General features: G+C 40.0%; 1 protein-coding gene across 1 annotated transcript; it reads right to left on the bottom strand.

Moving 5' to 3' along the window:
* Positions 1 to 18,905: 18,905 nt before the first annotated feature.
* On the bottom strand, positions 18,906 to 21,264 carry LOC134791482 (lipase 3-like). Its single transcript, XM_063762525.1, has one exon. The coding sequence runs from the start codon at positions 21,024 to 21,026 to the stop codon at positions 19,569 to 19,571; it is 1,458 nt and encodes a 485-aa protein (XP_063618595.1). The 5' UTR covers positions 21,027 to 21,264; the 3' UTR covers positions 18,906 to 19,568.
* Between the last annotated feature and the right edge of the window lie 4,803 nt (positions 21,265 to 26,067).

The raw sequence follows: 26,067 nt of genomic DNA on the forward strand, positions 1-26,067 counted from the left end.
GGAGTAGTAGAGCTTACCTTTCGTGTCGGACAGCCCGCGTATGTATCCATTGCCCGCCCATGGTTCTTGTAGGAGGGCAACGGCTGTTGGCAAACCTACCAGGCAGCGTCTGAGTTGGGCCGTAGCGGCCACGCTGTGCTGGAGGTTTGCTTGGATGACACTAGTTGGTGTCCATGTTGTCGGTGGTGGGGGCGGCATCTTGCATCTCCCCTCCCTCCTTGAACATGTCGGCCAACCCCGACACTATCCAAGCCGACAAGTCCTCACCCTCGGATGATGACCCGGCTGGTCCCTCACCAGTGCCAAGGAGCTCATCCTCCGAGAGTTCGGGTATCGTCGGCTTGGGTAGAGGCAGGGGGGCAACTTTCTCCCCGGAGACAGACTTGCTCTGCTCGGAGGTGCCCGCGGCCTGTTCGTTGGGGACCTGTACTCCCGTTACCCTTAGGGTGGAACCTTGCAGGGTGGGAGGCTGGTCCAGGTATTTGCCTCCGGGACCCCTGAACCTGAGGTAGACATTGCCCACCCCACAGTTCAGGGCTCTCCCCCTCTCCATGAAGGCGGGGACGAGGTCTTCGGGGATTGTGAACTCGACAAACCACCCCTGGTCTTGCCGTAGTATTTGTATAATGGACCAAGACCCGACCTTGGCCCATTCGTTCTGGTACCTTAGTCCGTCAGCTGCCTGACGGACGTCTTCCCAGGACGAGTTATTAATGTTGGGTATTAGGAGCCCGCACTTAATTCTCCTTGCCATCTCCGACTGGCGAACCGCCTTAAGGGAGATGTCTGGCAGGGTTAGGGCCTGGACACATCGCTGAGACCAGGCGGCCGAGTATTCGTCTTCTGCGAAGACCCTCAGCTGCCCCTCAGCGAAGATGGGCTTGCCCTTGAATTTGGGTGGCCTGGCTCCTACGAGGTTTCTTCTCGCCTCCTCCACGATTGCTTGGTGCAACCCGCGGAGGATGGCGTTGGAGTGGTCAGCGGTGATCTTCCCCGACTTCGCGTCAGTAATGACGATCGTCAGGTCAGATGCCGCTGCTTGTGCGTACGACAACGGTTGGCTTGGGCTCACTAGTCGCTGCTTTTTGTTGTCTCCTTGCGGGGAGAAGGACTCATCTCGCATCCTTTTAGCAGCGGCTCGTGCGAGCTTACCAGGTCGTCGTTTGGAGGGATCTGCGGCCGAACCCGTAGGGCTGTCGCCCGACGTTCCAGCCTTAGGGGGTAGGGTGGAACCTTTTCCCTTCGGCGGAGGCCTGGCAGCAGCAACCTGCTTGTTCGGCGCCGGTTTGGGTGCCGGCTTCTGGGAAGCCTGCACACCCACACCGGTTGCAGAGTGTGTCGGTGTTGGTGTGTTGTCCAGTTGCTGCTCTCGCGCTAGACGAGCTGCACGCCTCTGGTTCTTGTTTTTCTTCTTCTTCTTAGCCACCCCACCTTGACATTTAACAGGGGGGGGTGGGTTAGAGGAAGAAGAATTCACAGGTCTGGCAGGGTGAGGCTTCCCAGCAGGGGGTCGCTTCTTGGACCTTCGGTCCACTACCTGCCAGTCCTGGAAGGGGTTTGGGCCGGTCTGCTCCCCAGATGAACTGGGTTGCGGACGGGCCGGGGTTTCGGTCTGACGCACTGTCACTGGAACAGCTTGTCTCGCCTGTGTGGCTTCACCATTAGCGATGGACGCTGCTGGATCAGCTTGGGGTTTTTCGTTAGACCTGGTATCCATAGTTCGTAACGATTAACTTCATCCTCATCGGCTCCCACCCTACAAGGGCCCACACCTTGGGAACGCTTACACACACATATAAAAGGTGCTTTCAGTCGTTAGGACACCGACTCGGGTATAGAAGTGAGAAGTTGGCTAGTTGCGCGACATCGGAAATGTGTGAAGGTGGGACGTAGGGTCGTCCAGGTCAGACGCCCTCCGCCCGATTCACCTAAACGCACTTCCTCAGCATGGCCTTTCACCACCGCATCAGCAGCCGAAACTGCCTCTGCGGCCCTCTCACTTCTCGCCGTGAGCCCACCTACGGTTCCTCACTTGACCATTTCCCGGACTGTGGCTAGTAGCCCGGGCTACCGTTTTGCCCGAAATTAGGGCCGAAGCAGACGTGTTACCACGCGGGTTGGCAATGGCTCAATCCCCAGGATCCCGTCATCCTTGCGTACGGCGCTCTACTGTGCAGGTCCTAGCACAGGTAGGTTATGTATAGGTCGTCAGTAGTAACCTACACCTACTGACAACACCAGTGTGGATGTTAGCCGCCACTAGAAAGAGGCACGAATGCCAGTCGCTAGTGACGTTGCCCAGGATGGACCGGGGGTGACAGACGGACCTTTGGGCAGGCCGGAGCCCACCCAAACTTCCCCCTGTCTCCCGCTCGGGGAGGTCATCACACCACTCCACCCAACTCTACACTATTGTTAACATCAAGCCCACCCCAAAATTGCTTTGAGTATGTTTTCATTAGCACCTAGCCTAACTGATCCGACCTTTATCACACATTACGAAATGTTTTAGTTAGAAGATACGCAATTATAAACAAATGAAAAAGTTTATTTTTTAACCCAGTATTTGTTTGTCATATAAGACCTCCTTTTTAGAAGATACAGATACATTTAGCTTGTCGTGCCACAAAAACAAATTGATTGCTATCCTATTCACTCACATAGGCCCAGCAATTTTGAATAAACACAACACACAAACATAATGGATTGCTAAAATCATACACTTCCTTTTGGCTTCAAGACGGGCAAATAAAATCATTACCTGCCGAGTCGCTACCGCGAGTTTGCGACCGAATGCCATTGATGTCGTGTGAATTCGTCACGCGGAAGTGAGCATTTATATTGGACTCTTGATTTTGTTTAACCTCGTTATTTTTTACGTGCGACAAACAATTTAGAATAAAAAAAATACATTTTTGTTTAGGTGGCGAATCTTTTACATAATTAAACAAATAAATATACTATACTTATTCAGTGTCATCCGACTTTTTTGACATTGGAAATGTCTTTTCGTTCGCTCCAGTATAGGGTCTGATTTCACGAAAAAGTGCGATCCCCTTATATCTCGGAAAGTTGTGAAGACATGATATTAAAAAATAGGCTCAAAAGACGCATAATCACGAGAGCTGTAAGGTGCAAAAATAATTATTCGAGAAAGTCAAAAACGAAAACAGTTATGGTCGAAATAGTGAAAATAAAATTCAATTTTTTCCGATTTTTGATTTTGGTGCTCGATAATTTGGAAACGAAGAATGATATCAAAAATTTGACAAAAATGGCTCTGGACAATTTAGTCAGCTACAATTTGAGCCTAAAACAAAGACGATCGGGTTAAGGGTTTGCCCTGTAGCCTAACCTTAAAATAGTCAAAAAGTCAGAACGCACTATTCGACAATCTATGCATTCTTGTGGTGGTGGAAATAGAAATAGAGATAGCTTAGAGGTAGAGGTAGAGGTAGAGGTAGAAATAGAGGTAGAAATAGAGGTACAGGTAGAGGTAGAGGTAGAGGTAGAGGTAGAGGTAGAGGTAGAGGTAGAGGTAGAGGTAGGGGTAGGGGTAGGGGTAGGGGTAGGGGTAGGGGTAGGGGTAGGGGTAGGGGTAGGGGTAGGGGTAGGGGGTAGGGGTAGGGGTAGGGGTATGGGTAGGGGTAGGGGTAGGGGTAGGGGGGTAAGGGTAAAGGTGGGGGGTTGGGGTTGGGGTAGGGGTAGTGGTAGGGGTAGGGGTAGGGGTAGGGTTTAGGGGTAGGGGTAGGGGTAGGGGTAGGGGTAGGGTTTAGGGGTAGGGGTAGGGGTAGGGGTAGGGGTAGGGGTAGGGGTAGGGGTAGGGGTAGGGGTAGGGGTAGGGGTAGGGGTAGGGGTAGGGGTAGGGGTAGGGGTAGGGGTAGGGGTAGGGGTAGGGGTAGGGGTAGGGGTAGGGGTAGGGGTAGGGGTAGGGGTAGGGGTAGGGGTAGGGGTAGGGGTAGGGGTAGGGGTAGGGGTAGGGGTAGGGGTAGGGGTAGGGGTAGGGGTAGGGGTAGGGGTAGGGGTAGGGGTAGGGGTAGGGGTAGGGGTAGGGGTAGGGGTAGGGGTAGGGGTAGGGGTAGGGGTAGGGGTAGGGGTAGGGGTAGGGGTAGGGGTAGGGGTAGGGGTAGGGGTAGGGGTAGGGGTAGGGGTAGGGGTAGGGGTAGGGGTAGGGGTAGGGGTAGGGGTAGGGGTAGGGGTAGGGGTAGGGGTAGGGGTAGGGGTAGGGGTAGGGGTAGGGGTAGGGGTAGGGGTAGGGGTAGGGGTAGGGGTAGGGGTAGGGGTAGGGGTAGGGGTAGGGGTAGGGGTAGGGGTAGGGGTAGGGGTAGGGGTAGGGGTAGGGGTAGGGGTAGGGGTAGGGGTAGGGGTAGAGGTAGAGGTAGAGATAGTAATAGAAATAATTTAAAATAAAAAAAAACTTATACAGAGAAACAAAAAAGAAAAAGTCTCACCTCAGGATGTTGCTGGCGGCTGCTAGCAAATAGCTGATGCTGAACTCTGGCAGTACCTAGTGGAGCTCGGGTTTAATACAACATAAGCACACGCTGTGTTGGTCATCGGACTCGTGATGAGCACTTAGGAGAGTAGTACCCAAGATAGAGCTGATGCTGAACCCTGGCTGTACCTAAAGGAACTCAGGTTTGTTGCAATATAGGCACACGCTGTTTTGGTCATCCGACTCGTCTTGATAAGCTCTTAGGAGAGTAGTACCCAAGATAGAGCTGATGCTGAACCCTGGTTGTACCTAACGGAACTCAGGTTTGGTGCAACATAGGCACGCGCTGTATTGGACATCCGATTCGTCATGTTGATCACATGGTAGAGCATTACCCAAGATTGCTGATGCTGAACCCTGGTAGTACCTATTGGAACTCAGGTTTGGTGCAACATAGACAAACGCTGTTATGGTCATCTCTCGTCGCGTCAAACTGCTGTCAAGAAAATTTCATATCTTGCAGCAAATGGGCCGCTGCCGATCAAGACTCGAGTGACGATAACGGCGATGTGGCTACCACTTCTCGAGTTGACTACGGATTTGCCGTGTAATAATTTTCTTGTACTTTGAACATTAATATATCCTGCTTATTAATCGAAAAATTAAATATGTACCTATACTTATGCGCCACGGCGACAGTTATTCAAGCTTCGATACGCGTGTGGAAATTTTGCAATTTGTTTGTTCACATGCGTTATGTCCAGGATACTTGTGTTAATCTAAGAATAAAATAATTATCATTCAACGTTGTAGTTTTATTTTGTAACTTTTTCCTTATCCAGACTTTTTCGTCGCTCAGCGACAATATTTTTTCGAATTCCGTAGATTCATTTTCAATGTGCTCGATAGTCGTGTGAGGCACGAAATCTGTGAATTTTATGCGCTGATTACTGTTGGATTTCAATACTAGGCTTATGTTTGCCGCCAAGTAGGTAAGGTTGTTTTTTAACTTTTTGACCGCCAAAGACGTCGAATGACGCGCGCAGCTACAGCCCAATATCAACCTGCGTGCATTCCTACAAGGTTCACGATGACGCACCGCACACGACAGGCGTGGCGTTCAAAGGGTAAAGCTCTGTTTTCCTAGGATAGCGGTGCCGTCATATAGCGGCCGTCTCCATCCAAAAAAATACGGCTAAATATGGATGTCGTAGTATTTTGTATGGAGACGGCCGCTATATGATGACACGGCTATCCTAGGAAACCAGAGCATAAGCACTGTTTTAATTGCCTTCGAACGCTTTAGAGAGTAAATTTTATCTTAAAACTTGTGCCAAGGTTTATGAAAATCGGAACGTGCAGACCAAATCGATATCTAACAGTATTAAAATGCGAGAACTCGCTGTATGAAAGTTTCTGCTTCAACCGCAGATGGAGTTGTAGTAGTTTTTAGTTTCGTCAATGAAGTTGTCCCTCGACTCGACTTCCTGTTGTTCTGGAACTTTCCCTTTGACGACACTGGGTTTATACATTTATTCAGAGGGTATTCGCCCAAGTCAAACAACGGCAGGCAGATTTCACTTGTTTGAATGAAATCGCATGAATTTGAAACAGGACACAAAAGAGGCCAAATCGCTGAAATATTCGACCGTATTAAGCCGAGAATTGCGAACTGAACTGTCCGTGAACTGGTCCGTTTTATATTTATTATGTCTGAGCTGAGACTCACGGCTCACGGAAGTTGGGTTATTATTAGAATTGTCCAATGACGATGATGGTGATGACTGATGAAACGCGTTAGTGTAGGTAGGTAATATGAAATTTCGTTTTATAATAATGTGTGTATAGTATATACTGTACCTACTGTAGAGTATGAAGCGTTGTAGCCTATCTGTCGCGAACATGCGAACCGGCTAATAGTTGCCAGCGTCATGGAGTAGATGGCGCTCGCAGTCATGTTTAAGTTAAATAACCGCTTCTAGGTTATTGTGATTTTTTAGGACAAGACAAGAGGGTAGACGCCAAACGATAGTAAGAAAGGGAGGTTATGTGCGAACAGATACGGAGGGAGAATTTTGCTTTGGGGATCAATTCAACGGCTTTCTTATGGTGTTATTAGATTAATGATGTGCCTCATGTAAATTGTGACTAACGTATATCAGTATTCAGAGTGAACAGTGATCCGAGGGAATTGTTGATGGCTAATATGAACTTATGGTAAACTTAGTGTGAGGAATGGGGTCGCTATAAGGGGAGGTTTGGAGGCGACTATGAGGTTCAAGAAACCAGGTGGATAATCATCAGGTGAAACTTATTTTATATGCAGGTAATAAAGTAGGACACCAGCAATGAGTGAATCGTCATCTCACTAACGTCCAGGCCTCATATAGGTATGTAGTATGATTACATATCGCTAACCAGTATCAGTAAAGGCATCATCTCATTCGATAGGTTAACAAGTATGGTGAGCTTGACGACATGGTGGAGGTGCTGGGATCTTATGCACATGCACTGTAATCATCATCAAAAGTAACATATGAAAAGTCAATTTATATATGCACGTACAACTAAAGAGTTACATTTTTTGGTTCGTTCAGTTCAATTTAATGTTTTATTTCAGGCATGAAATGAAGCCCACATTTATGTAATCCTATTCTTGCAAAAAGGCGTTAAGCAGGCGAATATGTTAGTGGTTCACCGGAGCACATATGCAATTAAGTGCCTACATTTTATTGAACATTCTTGCTCTTTGATATACAAGAGATTGCAAATGTCAGTATATATATATAGTTTATAAAAAATAGGTACCTATCTAAATACAAAAAATTCCTTGGTAAATTATATAAATACAAAATTGTTTCAAAAAATTCTACTTGGAATACAAAATACTAAAAAGCTCGCTTTAATCTTTGAAAGCAGTGTGTTAATCAATCAGTCCTATAGAGTGCAAATTTGGAGTTGATTCCTCATGTTAAGCAGTAGAATGGAATTTCAAGTGATGGTTTTGAATGATAAAAATATTTGAAAGCATATATTTAACGTTTTACAGCCAGTATTTGTCACTGGTTGATGTGATACAAATGTTTGTGTCACCAGGGCAGCAAAGTTTGTTTTTAACCCACGTGCCTTGAAACCCTCGCAACGCTCAGGATTCCAACATTTCTATGTTATAAGAATGAGAGAGTGGCTAAGATTGTCACATCAGAAAAGATAGCACAATATGGGTATGTTTACTATAAATTCTATCAGAGAGGTGTTTATAATCAGTTTTTAAACACTAACTTGGTAAGACTACCTTCAACAAGAGCCATGGAACTGCTTAAGTCTCAGATTTCATTACGTTGAAACCAATCATTACGTACATTTTTCATTAAACATGTCTAAAAACGTGGGTGACGAAACGGACATTCAACTCAAGTTTTAACGCCCTAAGCAGTAGAAATTTACACTTATCAGCAATAATCCTGAACTGAAATATATATATGTCATGTATCAAAGAAAAGGTGAAGAAGCTCCAATGGCAATATTTGATAAAAGTAACTAGATTTTTTCTCAAAGTTGTGAATAATCTTATTGTTCTCTTAAATATCATATGATTGGTACCGTTACCATACCTGCTCATGCCTAACAAGTTTAAGTTGAACAGGAGGTTTATATATAATCTATATTTGGGTGCATGTTATGATTATGTTCACAAGAACATGGTTTCATTTTGATATTTATTATGTTTGATGATGTAGTTGACAAGTTGCTTTACTTGTTTAGTTTTAGTTACCTGACCAATCTTTGATAAAATCATGCACTAATAAAAATTTACGACATTTTGAATAATAACAGTCTTGAACGATTCACGGTTAAGGGAAAGGTAATCACGGTCTATATAAATATATTTTGAATTAAAATTTGCTGGTCGATTTGTGAACCAGAATGGATCCTTTCAAACAGCGACTTTATCACCTGCGCTAGAAGATTCAAATTATGCAGTTGATCAACAATTTAACATTACTAATTATATTTGTTTTTAAATTGGGTTCTTAAGTGACGATTATGACATTTTTCGTAATTTAATTAAATGTAAGACATAAATGAAATCGCATAAATGATTAGATCTGTTAAAATAATTATATGCGAATTTTTGGCATCCATGCCTTTGCAATTTTGTTTGTAACGTTGCATGAGTTAAGATCTTAATATTAAAATAATAAGAATCATAATCTCACATTCATTGTTCTGTGTGGCCGAATAGTTTTAGTACCAAATTGAAAGTTTATTTTTAATGCGGGTAGTTGATATTACTTATGGCTTACCAACTGTTGTTGCTTACAAACCAGTTTAGGTCTGACCTCCGATTTTGTATATATTCTATTACATCGGTATTTCGTTAAATTGGTGGTAACAATATTTTGTGATTATGAAGTTCCACGCCAAGTTAATTATTACTGGATTGCATGCTTTTCTAGAAGATGCATTGCTTGCAGAATACCCGCTTCATCACAAATTATCAGCTCAGCCATGATTAAACTAGTCGTGAGCGCAAGTGTGGTGAAATGACAACAATTTATACTGCGTATCTTTTCATGAAACGAATGTATCATGTTTAACGTATTAGCCTTATACTTATATGATCAATATTTTTACAACAACACAATATTCTTTATTGCTCACCAATATGTAAAGGAACTTAACACATATCACTTATACTATGGTGCACAACGGGCGGTCTTATCGCTAAAAGATTGATATCTTCCAGACAAACAAACCAGGCTATTATAATGGTATGTTTTGCGGATCCATATTTTCACTGGGCTTTAATCAGAACCATTGAGTTTAATTAAAAACTCGAATTTAACACTCACCACGTTTGAAGGACTAGAACCACTCATATCATAAGAGATGTTAATATGGAATTTCTTGCCTCATCGTTATTTGTTGTTACAATCGTAAGGAATTGTAACGGATTAGTTTCTTGGAAGTCGGTACAATTTAGTTGTAATGTGCCTGAATGAAAATGCAGGAGGCACTTGAAATCAGATTACAACTTGACGTCATATGTACAATGTAGGTACATACTACTCAAACTCAAAGGACCAGGAACATCATTGGAACTCAATCAGAATCACTCAGCCATTCTAATGGTACCAGCAAACGGCCAAAAATGGGGCTCGCTAGATTTAACAATAGTAACATACTCAATTGGCATGCATGATATTTCTGTTCTGAAAGAATAAACGGGTAAAATGATTGTAAACGAATAAAAACTACCGAATTAATTTAAACAATATTCACTTACTTTATGGATTGCGTTTAATCAGCGTTACATTAAGGTTCCAAAGACTTGTCTGTTGATGTAATAAAGCATAGTATCTTAATTTATTCCCAATTAACATTTCAATATAGATTGTTATCAGAGAATCAGTAAATATCAACTTGGATATGTAAAGGACAAAGGCAAAACTGTTTAGTATAAGCCACCACTAATATGTTTGCACTTAAGCAATACCCTAAGGTATAATGACTTCCTATTATTACTGAACCATTGATTCTTAGTGTGGAAAGTCCATAGATTAGTGATTAGATAAAGATTAACTAAACTTCTGAATTGTGTATGTATGTACATACGATGACCCAAACCTAAAGTGTTAAAAATGCTAAAATAAGTTATTATTGAAAAGACTCCCAGTGAAAGTCATACTGATTGAATGGGCTAGTGGTTTCTATATTATCTGCTAACTGATTTAGATACTTCTAAGTACATAGTACATACTTTACTTTTACTCGAACAGAAATGGATAAGGGAGTGGTAGATAATTTAAAGAATAGCCATTAGCCATGCATAACTAATTTGATTTTGTTAAATGAATTGGAATCAAGCAACACATATTAATTGATATCGCCTACCCAATCGAGATACTAAATACTAAAGAATACGAACCTACATATTCATAATAATTATAGAGACGGTAGTAAGACCATGGTGGATAGGTTTCTGAATAAGAGAAATTCTCAAGTATTCGGTTATTTAAATAAATGTGATAACGTATTTTTAACTATGATAGTAGTCATTATACCACTCTGTGCAAGTAGTTCTGAAATTAAATAATGGCATAATGACAAAGACACATGAGCATTTGTTACAGAGTATATTACCTATGTCTAGGTAACGAAAAGGAATAGTAGGTATTCGCTGCGTGCAAGGCCAGTGGTGGGGGGAGCCGAAACAAACTCAGCGCTTGATGTGGCTAAATGACAATATGACAAGTTAGCAAGCAGTGATTCTGTCAATTCACATACTTTTCAGTTATTTTGTTCACGTTTCTTTTTGCCTTAAAAATCATATTTACAATAAAAATGGGCCACGATAGATGTTGTGTGGTAAACTGTAATAATACTAGATGGTCTAGACGAAACATTAATAATAATTAATATTTTTTTATTTTTAACACTAGGCTAGAAATTAGCCTTTTATATCATATTATATTTATTCCAGGCTCAACAGCGTATCGGCTAATTATTTTATCTCGTCTGTCAACACAGATTTTGCTCAGATGTTAATAAAATAGTATGGATAATACAGTGTGTACCAACATTAGGTGTTTGTAATATTATGTAGTTATAATGCCTGTTATTGAAAACTCGGTAAAAGCATACCTTTGGCACGTAGAGTTGTCTGTCGTCTATCACAACAGACATTGTGATGCGAGTGAACATTATTTCTAACATAAAATGTGTTGATTTAAACCTGTGAAGAAGGAAGGAAAGGGTGATAGGTAACTTCAATTAAGTATTAAACTTTTTATGTTATAGTAAAAGGAAGAGATCAATCATGAGCCAAATAATTATTGGTATATGATCGTGGCCTCAACTGTTAACTTGATTATCAGATTTAATCAGAATATTGAGATATAAAATGCAGGCTGGAGGCTGGAGCTACACAAGAATCAGAATCACAATTAGAATCAGATGTCATATAATGAAGTTCTATATGTATCTTTCTTCATTAATTTTAATATTGCTGTGAAATATCGTAGTGTTAAGGACATGGTATTTGTTTTATGTACGACTAAGTACTACAGGAGCGATAGTCACAAGACAGAGTTATCAGTTTTATTCGTGTCCCTATCCTCTTGGGTCACAGTGGACAGTTGGACACCTGTCCTGTGTGGTTCTTCACCAGTGCTCACCATCTGCAGTACCTAGATATGCTAGCCTGTAATGTGGCTTTGTCTTTAATATTTTTTCTGTTCGCCCACCGTGTGGCCATACGTCCATGCCTATCCCTACGCTTCCTTGCCATGTGGCCAGTGATTATGAGCTTCTCCAGACTATAGGATCCTCTTCTGCCTCGATAGCAGAAGAAAGTACGTGAGCGGTGAGTACAAATAGTGGATAACCTCGGTTTGATGTTGAGTTCGTCGAAACTTGATGCAATTTCACCTACTGCGTTCAAGCATTCTTCGCCAGCACCACCTCTCAAATGCATCTGCCCTATGATGGGTTTCAGTTTTAATGGTCTAGGTTTGGACATGTACAGAAAGATCGAAAAAACAAGGCGTCCGCATTAGTGTGATACTGGTTGTATGTTCTCCCATATGCATACCCTGGAAAGTCGTTTCACCGCAGCTTTGGCTATCTGATCTCTTCTGACCACTCTTTGGTCGAAAACGCCATCGTCGCTTATTTAAGATCCCAAGTAAACCAACAACTTGCCTCTAGGTCGTGCAATGTATTGGTACTCTTCATTTTACCAGGTAGATCGACATGCATCAACTTCGTCTTATTTCTTTTGATCCTGGGGTATGAATCTGGTCTGAATCCTGAGTATGGAGTTATGGACTCATATCTGACATGCTCAATTTTAGAAACAGAACCGCAAGTTATTTTCCACAGACACTTAATCTAATTATAGTCATGTCATTTGCAAAACTGAGGTTATTGATAAGTTGGCTATCAACCAGTGGCGGCGCGTCAAACATATCCATAGGCAAGCCGGGGCTAATTGGCTTACATATTTCCTTTACAACTCTGCTCAAACGTCCAAAAACAGGCAAGCCGGTGGGAATCGGCTTTTATGGACGCAGTCTCATACCAACTCAGACACCACCCTAACAGCCTTCCAATACTCATTATGTATTCACCGATGTTATTAAACAGTTGCACTCCTTGGTCAACTTTAAAAAGATAACTCGGCGTGTTATCCCCATTTCGCTCATAACCCTGACATTTTACTCCAGTTAAGGAAATCAAAAGTCTTTGCGAAAGACTTTAAAGAGTATACAGACGCCGTGCCCACTGTATTCTCTATTAATTGCCACATTGAGTATTTGCTACTGAGAGTACTGAGTGAGTACCCTTCAATGTCTCTCATGGTTATCAAAGCTGTGAAGTGAAAATTCGTGAATAAAGGAAACTTAGTGGGTCAATTTGATAGACACAGCAGTGAAAATACCGTAGTACGGGAAGCGGGCGATTATTACACTTGAAGATCTGATCGGTTACATTAATTAAAGAATAGTCATGTAAAGTCGTAATGAATCGGTACCTCGGTAGGTACAGTTTGCTATGATGTTTCTACGATCCTTAGCATGATATATATATATATAGGTTAGGTTAGGTATATTTAGGTCCACGGTAACGTAAATGTAACGCAGTAAAAAATAGTTGTTGACAGGTTTTGTAACTAACCAAGATGAAAATAAAGTGCTCAGTTTATATTATTTGAGTGTAGCTCAGGTTAAATGCATTGATGGCTTTCATACCTAATAGAGAGGCTGACACGACTGTCCCAACCTTTTTAAACTAGATTATTTCACACCAGCATCAGAAAATGATTAGAAAAATAAAAACTGCAGTAATTTTTGGCACAATATCTATTTAATAAATCAGAATGAACTACAAGAAAAGGCGACTTGACTCGAAATAAGTGCCTGATTTGACAAGTCTGTTAAATATCCTTAGCTTAGCTTAAGAAAATAAAAAATAATATGGTTCTCTTGAGTTGTAGATACGTTCTTTCTTTTACATGTTGATTTGTGATTAAATGAGAATAGCGTAATTCTTCCTTGGCTGGGGAGGGCTGCCGGACATGAAGTAGATACACGAAGAGATGGATATGTCAGCAGTAGGTTTAATGAATAAGCAAGTAGATTAAAATACTTCACATAGTAGCTTACTGCCAGTAGTAATAAGTAAAGAGAAGTGGGAACTTAGGTTACATATACACGTCACGTTTGGATAAGACGGTCGCTTTTGTCTGTGTAATAACTATGGTTCGATCGCGCGGTCGCCGCGGTGTTTAATAAAGTTACAGTTGTTTAATTACGCAAATTATGCTGGTCATCATGTATACGTCTGCTGTAGTAGAAGTTCTGACCCTTGAAGTAGTGAAACAAGTTATTAACGATATCATAAGACCAAAGCAGCATATAACATCAGAACATCACAGATGGTAGTCATAGATAAAATATAGCGCGAATTGAGTTCTCACTGTCTAACAACACCGATGTTTGATATCAAATCGGTGTTGCCACGTTGTAATTAAGGACTGCTCGGAGCAATTTGGGACCGAACGCGCGAGATTGTGGGAAATACCACACATAGACATAGATATAGGTAGACAGAGAGATAAGTAACGGACCAGAGATGACAAATCGCAGCCGTGATCCTACTCAGCTCAGCTCAGACACCGATAAACGCTCAGTCGCTCGCACCAATCTCAGGATACTGCTTTCATTCTCAAATCAGAGATCAGTTAGTTTAGCACAGATATCAATGAATGCTCAGATCAGTCCCAAGATCATATTATTAATCAACTCAGCACAAACCTTGATGAATGCTCAGACCAATCTCAGGATCAAATTATTAATCAGCTCAGCACAAACATTGATGAATGCTCAGACCAGTCTCAGGATCCTGTTCTTTATCAGCTCAGCACAAATACAGATGAACAATCAGATCAGTCTCAGAAACGGTGTGCCACAGCACATTTCTACGACATCATCAGAAATGGTACGAAATCTCAGGTCATGCCGATTCACAGCGTCAAAGCCGAGAGAGGCATTCAGAGGATGAACAGCTCAAATACATTATTATTCACATTAGTGTTCTTATCATCTAATTGTTGATTTATTTACATGTTTGCCTATGGACATCTAATTTCAATTAAAAGAGTAGCTTTTTCCTGCGGGGCGGGAGTGTCGCGAACATGCGAACCGGCTAATAGTTGCCAGCGTCATGGAGTAGATGGCGCTCGCAGTCATGTTTAAGTTAAATAACCGCTTCTAGGTTATTGTGATTTTTTAGGACAAGACAAGAGGGTAGACGCCAAACGATAGTAAGAAAGGGAGCTTATGTGCGAACAGATACGGAGGGAGAATTTTGCTTTGGGGATCAATTCAACGGCTTTCTTATGGTGTTATTAGATTAATGATGTGCCTCATGTAAATTGTGACTAACGTATATCAGTATTCAGAGTGAACAGTGATCCGAGGGAATTGTTGATGGCTAATATGAACTTATGGTAAACTTAGTGTGAGGAATGGGGTCGCTATAAGGGGAGGTTTGGAGGCGACTATGAGGTTCAAGAAACCAGGTGGATAATCAGGTGAAACTTATTTTATATGCAGGTAATAAAGTAGGACACCAGCAATGAGTGAATCGTCATCTCACTAACGTCCAGGCCTCATATAGGTATGTAGTATGATTACATATCGCTAACCAGTATCAGTAAAGGCATCATCTCATTCGATAGGTTAACAAGTATGGTGAGCTTGACGACACTATCGGCAAGTAGTACAATTTTAAAAACCCAAAGTTGCGGGTTTAACCTGGGCTTTTACCTACCAACAGTTCATGGAACTTATGTTAATGTTATTTATTCGCTTCCTGCTGAAGGAAAACATGAGGAAATTCTTGAGGTTGCCTTTGGTTACTTTAGGATACAACATACAACCAAGAAAGCACCAAGATGAGGAAAATAACGTGTATACATAATAGTGTACCTACCTACATCTACTTACGGGTATGAATATAAATAAAGTAACACCCGGGAAAAACAATCGAACTTGATAAGCACTTAGCCTCGAGCCCAATTAGTAAACAGAAATATCCCTAATGAATTCAAATCGTATTAACGTGTCTGGGCTCGGGCCCGACGACGGTTGCCTTAGCAACGGGGTCCCTTTGTTTCCCGTAAAGTTTTAAGTCATAATGTATTGTTTGTCATATTATCATTAGTCCTAAAACTGAAACTGTTAACTTTTCAGGATTTTCGTAAGGGGTCATCCATTAATTACATCACACGTTTAGGGGGAGGGAGGGGGTCAAGGAAATGTGACATGTTGTGACAAGGGGGAGGGGGGAGTCATAAACTTTGTGACGTCACTTTAACTTCATCAGTAACCGAAAATGTATTTAAATTATTTTATACGCTAATTATCATTTAAATAACAAGGTTTTGAAACGATAATCGTTTTTATTCGTTTAATTTTATTTCTTAATCAGTTTTGGGTTATAAAATTACTTACTAATATTTCTTTTGTCAAAAATATTTTGATAAAATATTAAATAAATATTTGCCGATTTCGTTGAAGAAATGTGATGTCACACCAGGGGGCAGGGGTTTGCCAAATGTGACCGAGTGTGACAAGGACCCCTCCTTGGGAGGGGTAAAAAAACCTAGAAATTCGTGTGACGTAATTAATGGATGACCCGTAAGGCTATTAGATAGGTTAGGTTAGATTTGTTTTATGGTAATTCTGAAATAAGACGCGTTTCTGAACCAAATAAATTATGACTAACGAAAATGCGGACAAACAATACATTATAACTTAAAACTTTTTGGGACACAATAGAGACCCCTTAGCAACGCGTGAGTTAAGGCTGTGTCCACACTGTTGGACTTCTTCGATCTGAATCCTGATAATGAATAGTTAGATTCGTTACAGTTATTTATTACTTATATCCTTCCCATGCGAGGAACAATGGTGTTATTTGGGAGGCGTGCACCAGACGAAACCAACTCGTAGAACGTAGAGTCCCTTTCGACAATAACCTAACTTTCCTTTGCCAATCTTTAATTTGCCAAAAAACGTGGAAGGTCGTAATGTTCAAGCTTCCTCGGAATTCGATAGGGCTAATTAAATTAAAATTAAATATTCCTTTATTTCAGACCTGTGGCCCATAAAAGTTGTTAGTAACAATGCCTTATTCTATGTTAGTATACAAAAAAGTAAAAACTAATAACAATTAAAATAACAACTAAATAAATTAATATCTATATTTTACACAAGCCCCAGCATTGTTTGTTTCTAATGATACTGTTACAGAAAAAAATACTTACAAAATGACGGTCAAAGGTAATGTTGCTCCTGAGTCCTGTCGGTAATTTAAGGGATTTGAACTACTTTCCTGTGTAGGTATAGGTACTTGAAACATATACTCGTACTTGCCTAACTTTGATGACAACTAACAAATTGATAGTCATAGTCATGCAAAGGACAAAAAGTACTGTCAGCAATAATAATCTGTATCAAACACAAATGACACTTACTTGTTAAGTTTAAATATTCTGAATGTCAATAATTCTTTAATTAAGATGTAGGTAGGTAGGTACTTACTCGTAACGTAAATAAATTTTAACAAGAGAAGTAGGTAATTAGCGATAGAGTATTCATTACATTAAACCCTGTAACTAATTTATTTACCTATCATTTTGTGGTAAATTACCTACCCATGGTGCACCTACAGATTTTTTAAACAGAAAAGTTTGATTTGGTAAATCAACATGCATATACATCGTAACATAACATTGGAGTGTTATTTTAGATCTGATCAATTCTTTATAAAAAAGAAAGACATTTGAGTAAGATCATTGTTTTATTGAATTTAATATAGCTATGTACATTTTATAGGTAGGTACTTAAATATGTCCCTATCCTACATTAGTCTTAAATAACTACGTAATACTTAAGAATACAATAACATATTATATATTCATCTAGGCATCAATCAAACGAATAGGTACCACATAGACCGGGAGATAGTGACACATTTTACTGGGTCATTTGTACCAGTATGGCGGTTCGTCAGGGGTCTAAGTACGTAAAGAACGAAATAAAAATGATGGTCATAGCGCTGGTACCGGCGGACCAATCGCGTGGGCGTTAGTCGAACGTGTCGGATAAAATACGAGTGTCGAACGATTTGTTCCACAAAAATCCTCGTATTATTCGATAGTCCATAAAAAAGAAGTAGACGGTAGCGTAATGCCATACTTCTCCGGTGTGACTTACAGCCCGCCATACTGAGGCGAACACATTAATTAAAAAAAAACAATTCAATCATTTGTGCCAAGCTAATTTTTGCACAGGTGATCATCGTCGAGCAGCCATTCATGGACATCACCATGCCATACTTTTCGGATGGTTCCAAATGGCCGCCATACCGCCGCAAAGGAGTTAATTTTTTTTTTATTGCTAAACGATTTGTACCATCTTGTAATTTTTTTTCAAGACTCTCTGTGTGATCATAAATGGAAATCTCATAATGCCATACCTGTAGGAGGTGGCAAATGTGTACAATATTTTTTTTTTATTTCAAGTATGGTGCCCCTTTTTTCCCCTATTAGACGTATGGCAAATATAATAATGGTCACATTGCATCATATAATTTCCAAAAATCCAAATGCCATACTGGTACAAATCGTCAAAAAATTGTTTTTTGTTTTAAGTCTTGGCTTAAGTCTCACAGTCGTCCGCCCCGTAGTTATAATCTGAAATATATTTTTTTAGGTACAATTGTATCCAAACAAACAGAATATGATGATGCCATGCTGTAAAAAATTATTTTACGTATACATAGTCGTATTTTTGAAACGTGTCGATTAAATAAGTTTTTCAAGTATGGCAGCACTTTATCCCCCTACTATAAGTATGGCAATTATAATAACGGTCACATTTTATCAAATACTTTCCAAAAATTTAAATGCAATACTGGTACAAATCGTTTAACAAAAAAAAAAAAATTAACTCCCTTGCGGCGGTATGGCGGCCATTAGGAACCGTCCGAAGAGTATGGCATGGTGATGTCCATGAATGGCTGCTCGACGATGATCACCTGTGCAAAAATTAGCTTGGCACAAATGGTTGAATTGTTTTTTTTTAATTAATGTGTTCGCCTCAGTATGGCGGGCTGTAAGTCACACCGGAGAAGTATGGCATTACGCTACCGCCTACTTCTTTTTTATGGACTATCGGAAAATACGAGGATTTTTGTGGAACAAATCGTTCGACACTCGTATTTTATCCGACACGTTCGACTAACGCCCACGCGATTGGGCCGCCGGTACCAGCGCTATGACCATCATTTTTCTTTCCTTCATTACATGCTTAGACCCCTGACGAACCGCCATACTGGTACAAATGACCCAGTAAAATGTGTCACTATCTCCCGGTCTAACATATTCACTGGAATATAAATGCTAAAATTACTGATAACATTTTAGTCATGTATCACCATGCATCATACCTACCCTGTCACATGTCAGGCGAAGCCACGAGGCGGAATATAGTCTTCAGAAACTTATTTTCTCCTTCACCGCTCACAGCGATTTGTACTAAACTGTCTCGCAAAATCTAGTGTTCTGCAGAAGGTTAGGATAATGAAAACCGACTCATTGTTACGAAAATTCGAATAGTTCGTTATCAAAAGTAAGCCAACATAAAGAAATATAAATAACTAAATTATAGTAAAAAAAATTCTAACGAGGCAAAGTAGGTACAGCAGTTGAAAATTAGCTTATTTTTCTTTTCACTTTTACTTTCAACGTTGAATATTACATATATTTTTCTTTTCTCTATTTATCCCGCTCCGCAACTTCTTCTGCCATGATTTAAATTTCATTTAAAACTTAAAGGAATACCGACTTAAGTTTAAACTCCTAAAAAAATCAATTGTTAAATTTTACTAATAACAGTGTAAGTTATGTTGTAAAACGTTTGAAGAACAGTTGTTTCTCATGCTCTAGAAAAGAGTTGTATAGTTCTGTTCATCTTTTAGCACATTATAATACTTGAAGCACAATTTCAGAAACCTCGGTATTTAATTTCCCTACAGCTTTTATAGAGAAAAGTCTTACCTAACTTGAAGATACGGCATCGAGTTTTTCAATAATCTTGTTGTTCAAAAGCGTAGGGGCATCGATGGCCCATAAATAATCTAAGTGGTTGAATTCTTCATTTGGCACTAAGTACGAGTCGGTAGTCGCCGGTAATCGCTTCTTCAACATATTTACCGCCGTTTCACTTGACAATAAATCATTTTTCGACCAAAATAATGTTATCGGTAAAGTAACTTTTTTAAGATCATATTCGGGAGGCGTTTCTCGTCCGTACATTATTTTATTATGGCTGGCTCCGTAGTCAAACTGTTGGAACCTTTCCGAGGTGACCAGCTGTGCAAAGTGTACCGTAGTCTTCCACGAAGTACCAGTGCCGAGGTGTGACAGAAATACTGGTAGGAGCTCCTTGTTAAACTGATTTTCATCGTAACCACATATGGAGAAGATAATGTTTCTACAGTACGCCGCATCAAAGCTGTCTGCTTTGCAAGAAGTCGATATCCTGCCTAGAGCCGAGTGCTTAGGAATGAACTCGTGGGACCCGTATAGCATCTCCATGTAAGCGACGTTGCTAGCTAGTGGTGCGAATGATTTCAAAGAAGACTTCATGTCGTTCATGAACACTACAGGCGCTAAAGCGAAACCAGCGGTCAGAATTTTGTTATAATCAGGACGTAAAGTTAGCATTGCGAAGAGAATAGTTGTCCCCATCGAATGTCCTATGTATGTAATTTTAGTACTTTCACCTTTCATTTTAAGTATATAGTCAATAATTGCCGGAACATCGTATAAAGCGACGTCGTGCCAAGAAAAGTTCCAGTAGGATTTGGAGTCGGTTTTCAACCAGGCATGCTCCCTAGAGTATTTGTTGCCTCTTATATTGGGCATCCAAACGTCATATCCAGCATCAGCGAGCATGTAAGCTAAGCCTTTTTCGGGGCCGTTGAGAATCCAATCCGCAGAACTTGCGAATAATCCATGTTGTAAAATAACCGTCTTCGAGGGAACGTTGTCTCCCTTCTTCGAGCGAGGTATTCTGTGTATACTAAGTAGGTACCCTTGGGATATCACAGTGTGAGTTTCGCAATTGTATCCATGGCGAGCGATGGTGGCAGGAACTGATAATACGATGTCAGGGTTTTCTAAGCGCGCTGTACTATCGTCACTTGGCAGATAGGACCAGGAATCTGCCACTTTTCTTCCGCTCTCCTTCACGCTTTCAACGTAGTTATTGATGTCAGTGCTGATCTTATTCTGCTGTTCTTCCATGTAGTTGTTAACGGTATTCTTCATTTTTGTCGCTTCCTCTATACTAGAGTTGAAAGCTCTCTCTATTTTTTGTCTCTGCTCTTCAAAGAATTTTGTAGCCTTCTCGGATTGACCGGAGAAGAAGTTCGAAATGGAATCGCTGAAACTCTGGGCTGGCATGACTGTTGTCGCGTAGACAATTACACTTAGTATGAGTGAGGTCCGCATGTTGCTGAGTTTTTAGCTCGTACTGAGTCAGGGACAGAGCGCTTGCCGTAATATCGAGTTCCTTCTGACCCGGAGCTGAGGTCAAGACGTAATGAGATATCAGTTATTGTGTCTGCAATAATTCCTCACATTTTTTAGTTACGCACGTATTTTATCTTTAAATAAACAATATTTGTTGTTTTTTCAAAGTTCCTGTTACAGATATAATAATCCGGCTCATAATTGGAAGCAGGTACCGTATTTTTCCCTACTAAGTTCGATATTTATAGAACAGGTTGTTGCACAAGAAAGAGGGTTACAGATTTATTTAATTCATATTAATTTATCCTCCCGCTCTCTTTTTTCTGCAGATATAATATTATAGGCCGTAAGTCTGAAACTATTTCTAGCCATCTTAGGAGGAAAGGTAACGGCCGTTTCTCCGTAGAAAAGGTAGTCCCCATTTTCCCCCATATAAAAAAAACTATTACCTAGTTGGGTGTATCCGACTACAGTAAATATTGACCACCCCGGTTGACGGTATGCCTACTGGCCTCTACTCTAGACAGGCTAGACTTATCTTGGATGCATGATCCACGACGAAGGCCGGGGACACAGCTGCAGGAACTATACTTAGACGGATAACAACCGGGCACTGCCTCTTCGCATAGGGAATATGCAAATAAATATTATTGCTGTTGAACGTACGAATATATTTAATCAAATTATGACAAAGTAAATTATAACTATAAGACCAAGAAAAGTCCGCAGGGGATTTGATAGCCCACGCAGTGCCAGTATTATGTTAAACGTCAAACTTCTATGAAATGATGACGTATAAATAACACTGGCACTGCGAGGGCTATCAAAATCGCTGCAGACTTTTCGTAGCTTAACTCTAACACTGATATATTATGTTGTCAGCAGATCTTAAAAATAAATTTTCATTCCGAACGTTTCTTACATAAATGTACTCTATCTATTTCACAATAGATTCCATAGATCCGCTTTTTTTTTTCAAACTTTGCTCTGCTCCACTCCGCAAGCACGGCTATAAATTAGGGATGTACCGACTAGTCGGGAAAGCCGACTATCCGGCCTCATTTATAGTCGGCGATTAGTCGGCGACTAGTCGGCAAAAATGGCCGATTAGTCGGCACTTTATAAGTGATAGACAATCAGGGCAAAAAGAAATAAACAGCAAATATTTACCATAAACTTTTCACCAATTTTACCCAAATTCCTATTTAGGGTGCTTACGAAAACTTTTGTTCGAATTATTGACCGTGTGGTCGCTTTCTTATGTCCGATTGTCCGGTTGTCGTATGAATAGCCTTAGGATTTTTTATATTTTATTTTTTAGCGTTAGGTACTATAATATGATGAATAGCGCGACGCAGGGGGAAAACGATTGTTTTTTTAGTGATCCGAACCGAACTTAAACGAAACTAATGATCTGGCCGACTAGCCGACTAGTCGGCCGACTAATCGGCCATCCGAGCGCCGATTAGTCGGCTAGTCGGCTAGTCGGCCAAATCAATAGTCGGTACATCACTACTATAAATCATTTTGAGTAGGTAGTCTTGTAGCTGTTTTGACTGGTTAGTGCGCTACTAAAAGATACGATAATTAATACCTATGCATATTCCCAATTGCGCCGCGCCTCCAGGGATAATGTAATGACATATTTCAAGTAGGTAATTGCTAGCAATTTTGTAAACATGTTTATCAACTGTTCGTTTAACGTGTGGGTGTTAACCTCTAATTGAACGTTTAGGTACACATATAATAAGGAGAAATACACGAGTTAGAGAAGGTCAATAACTGAATAGGCTGACCCCCATATCGGATTATTATGACTAGATTATTATTGCATAACTTAATAACTAGAATACTAGTACCTACTACGATATCTAGGCAAAATTATCTTATAATAACGAGATCATAAGGAAATCAAATTTGTTAAGTACCATCACGTTCCGCGATTGTTGCGCCATTTAGGGTCCTAGTTAAATTGGTTGTTGAATATACTTACGCTATAGAATTTCCAATTTAGCAAAAATCCTAAATGGCATAACAATCCCGTGTGGTCACTGTACATACATAATGAGGTTATTGTCAAAAAAATCGTTATTTGTTTTAGGCAAGGGGGCAAAGTTATTGTTTAAATTCTCGTGCTAATATTGCTTACTCGGGAGTAAGCGAAAGTTTTCAAAATTGAACCACGAGCCTAGGGAGTTGTTCAACAGACTGCGCGGAGGACTTTGTTTTATAAGATGTGTAGGTCTTGCAAGGTTTGACAAGAACACTAATTGGCGTCATCTAAAGTCTTGATACTTAAAGGCAGTCCTATTAATTAAGCAGTCTATTTAAAAAGAACCGTTTAAGCTTAAACTAATAACGCATAGACAGATAGTCCCCATACGGCTAACCTGTCAAAAGTGAAGCCGAAACACGATCGATGTGTGCGTGCGAGGCTCGTGTTTTACGCTTAGCAACACACACATATACAGGGTGATTCAGGAGACGTGAGCAGGACTAACACGGCGCATTTCGTAAATTATAAGCAACTGTTTCGTATCAGTATTAGTGAGGTTAACGTTAATGTGCTAGTCGTGTTGAAAAAAAAGTTATTAATTTATTTACGACATGCATGGTCACCCTAAAATTAGAATACTAAACTACCGATATTCTGTGTCAAATTGAATGTCATCACTGTCATCACGGTCTGGTTACTTTTGAGAACTCGTATCTCACTCAAGGTGACAGTTTATTTTCTTCGTAATCAAAATGCTGTCATTACGCTTAAAGAGGTTTTATGTTTATTAATTAGGTCTTGTAGGGTGACCATGATTGTAGAGACTTAAATTTGTCCTCACCAAAAAGTAAAAAAATAGGAAAAAGTGTGGTTGTTTCACCTAAATACGACGTTGATCGATCAATTATCACTTACTGAGTGTGCAGTGTTAGTCCTGCTCACGTCTCCTGAATCACCCTGTATACAAAAACGTGTGGCCAGTATATAGATATTTTCCTCAAAGTGGGGTATTTTAACCACATCCTTAACACTTGGATATTAATAATTTGTAAGTGTGTAGATTTGATTTTGTAGCAAAAGCTTTTTATGTTCCTTTTAAGGATTTTTTGCTTGATTTTTTTCAATAAAAAAACTGATTCATTTTTACTATTTTTTATTTAAAATGTGCATAAAATAATAAAAATAATACATAAATTCAAATAAAATAATGAAATATTTAAAAATATATAATTTTTATATAATTATACAAGGAACTTCAACTAAGCGTATTCATTTTAGAATGTAAACGTCATGTCTCATTTTGAGGGAAAAATATTCACTACACTGGCAACATTTATAAGAAATGGCGGCTGACGAAACTTTGGATTTATGTATTTACGATTACGTAAAAATATCACATTAAACTCGATACTTACGCGTGAAATGTAATGTCAATCTGTTTGTTTTTATGATATGATGCGTTGTGACACCCATTCACTGCACAAACAACCATATTTCCTGTGTTTTTGATTTTTAAACGGGAGGTGTACACAAACCGATTTGACCTTGAGAACTGCCAGGGAGTGCCAGGGCCATTCGAATACGGTGACACGAGTGCGACGTGACGTCGCACTTGAAATGGCTTCACTTGGTATGTATGAACACTCTATCTATGCCTTATAAATCTATGCGTTTAAGTTTTTAGGGTAAGTTTTAGATTCATAGATTGGCTTGGTTATAGGCCTCGTGTAAAAGGTCCAGACAAACGAGATAGAGCAACGCGACGTTCAGTCTCCAGCCAGAGACCATCCGAAAAATATGCTTGCCATGCAAGTCCCGTCACATAGGCCGAAACATGTAAGATAAGACGACAGAGCTCCAATAAATTATTGATAGGGGGAGGGCCCCCTATCTAGTGCAAGGGCACTGTGCGTAAGTTCTACTTAATGTGTGATCCAAGTATTTATCAAAAACCGGCCAAGTGCGAGTCGGACTCGCGTTCCAAGGGTTCCGTACATTACCCAAATATTAACAATGTATTATTTATAAATGTGAAACGCGAGTGAATTGCCTTTAAAAAACCCGTAGGGGTCGGATCAAAAACTAGGTAATTAGTCCGACTCACGCTTGACTGCATATTTCTAATAGGTTTTCCTGTCATCTGTCATCATAGATAAATAACTATTTTGTAGTTTCGGAGATAAAGGGGGCAAAATGGTAATTTTTGGGCTATTTTCTTAAATAACTTCTAAACTATTTATTTTAAAATTACAAAATAGTAGTTTATGTTACAAGGGATCAAAATGATATATTTCCGTCAAGGGCGTACATTGAATCCTGAGCGTAATGAAGGATTCAAGTGTTAACGCCCAAGACGAAATAATTTTGATACCGTGTGACACATACTGCTTTTCACATCAACTATGAGGAAAATAAAAAAAATCGAAGTGTTGACAAAATTATTATGTTTCAAAATATTATTCAAGCTAAAAAAAGAATGCAAAAAATAACAAAAACAGAGTCCTAGAACAGAAAAGTGCCACTTTGATCCCCCCTAGCAGGGAGGAAAACTGCCCCTTTGATCCCTCCTAGCGGGGAAGAAAAAGCCCATTTCCGAATAGGTGATGTGAAAAATATATATTTGAGATTGTCAAAATGAGCTCTTTCATTTGATAGGTATGTAACACGATATAGTTTAAAAAACATTATTTTTTAATTTTCTCATTTACCCCCCCAAAAGTGGCCTCCATGTTTAAAACTCATTTGTTTACGTACGATATCCGTCTTTGGGTCACGAATTTACATATGAGTACCAAATTTCAACTTAATTGGTCGAATACTTAGGGGAAAATAGGACAGACGGACAGACAGACGCACGAGTGATCCTATAAGGGTTCCGTTTTTTCCTTTTGAGGTACGGAACCCTAAAAATACTATGTAAGTACGTACGTTCCTAGGAGGTATTATTATTTAATACTTCATAGTAAGTTTTCGTATTTATTTAATGTTTGAAACTATTCCAAAACACCATATTAGGAGAACTTA

The sequence above is a fragment of the Cydia splendana genome, chromosome 6 (genome assembly GCF_910591565.1).
Source record: "Cydia splendana chromosome 6, ilCydSple1.2, whole genome shotgun sequence".
NCBI lineage: Eukaryota > Metazoa > Arthropoda > Insecta > Lepidoptera > Tortricidae > Cydia > Cydia splendana.

Bases quoted from the DNA above. Each gene is read 5' to 3' on its own strand.
- LOC134791482 (XM_063762525.1), bottom strand. From the start codon at position 21,026: ATGCGGACCTCACTCATACTAAGTGTAATTGTCTACGCGACAACAGTC.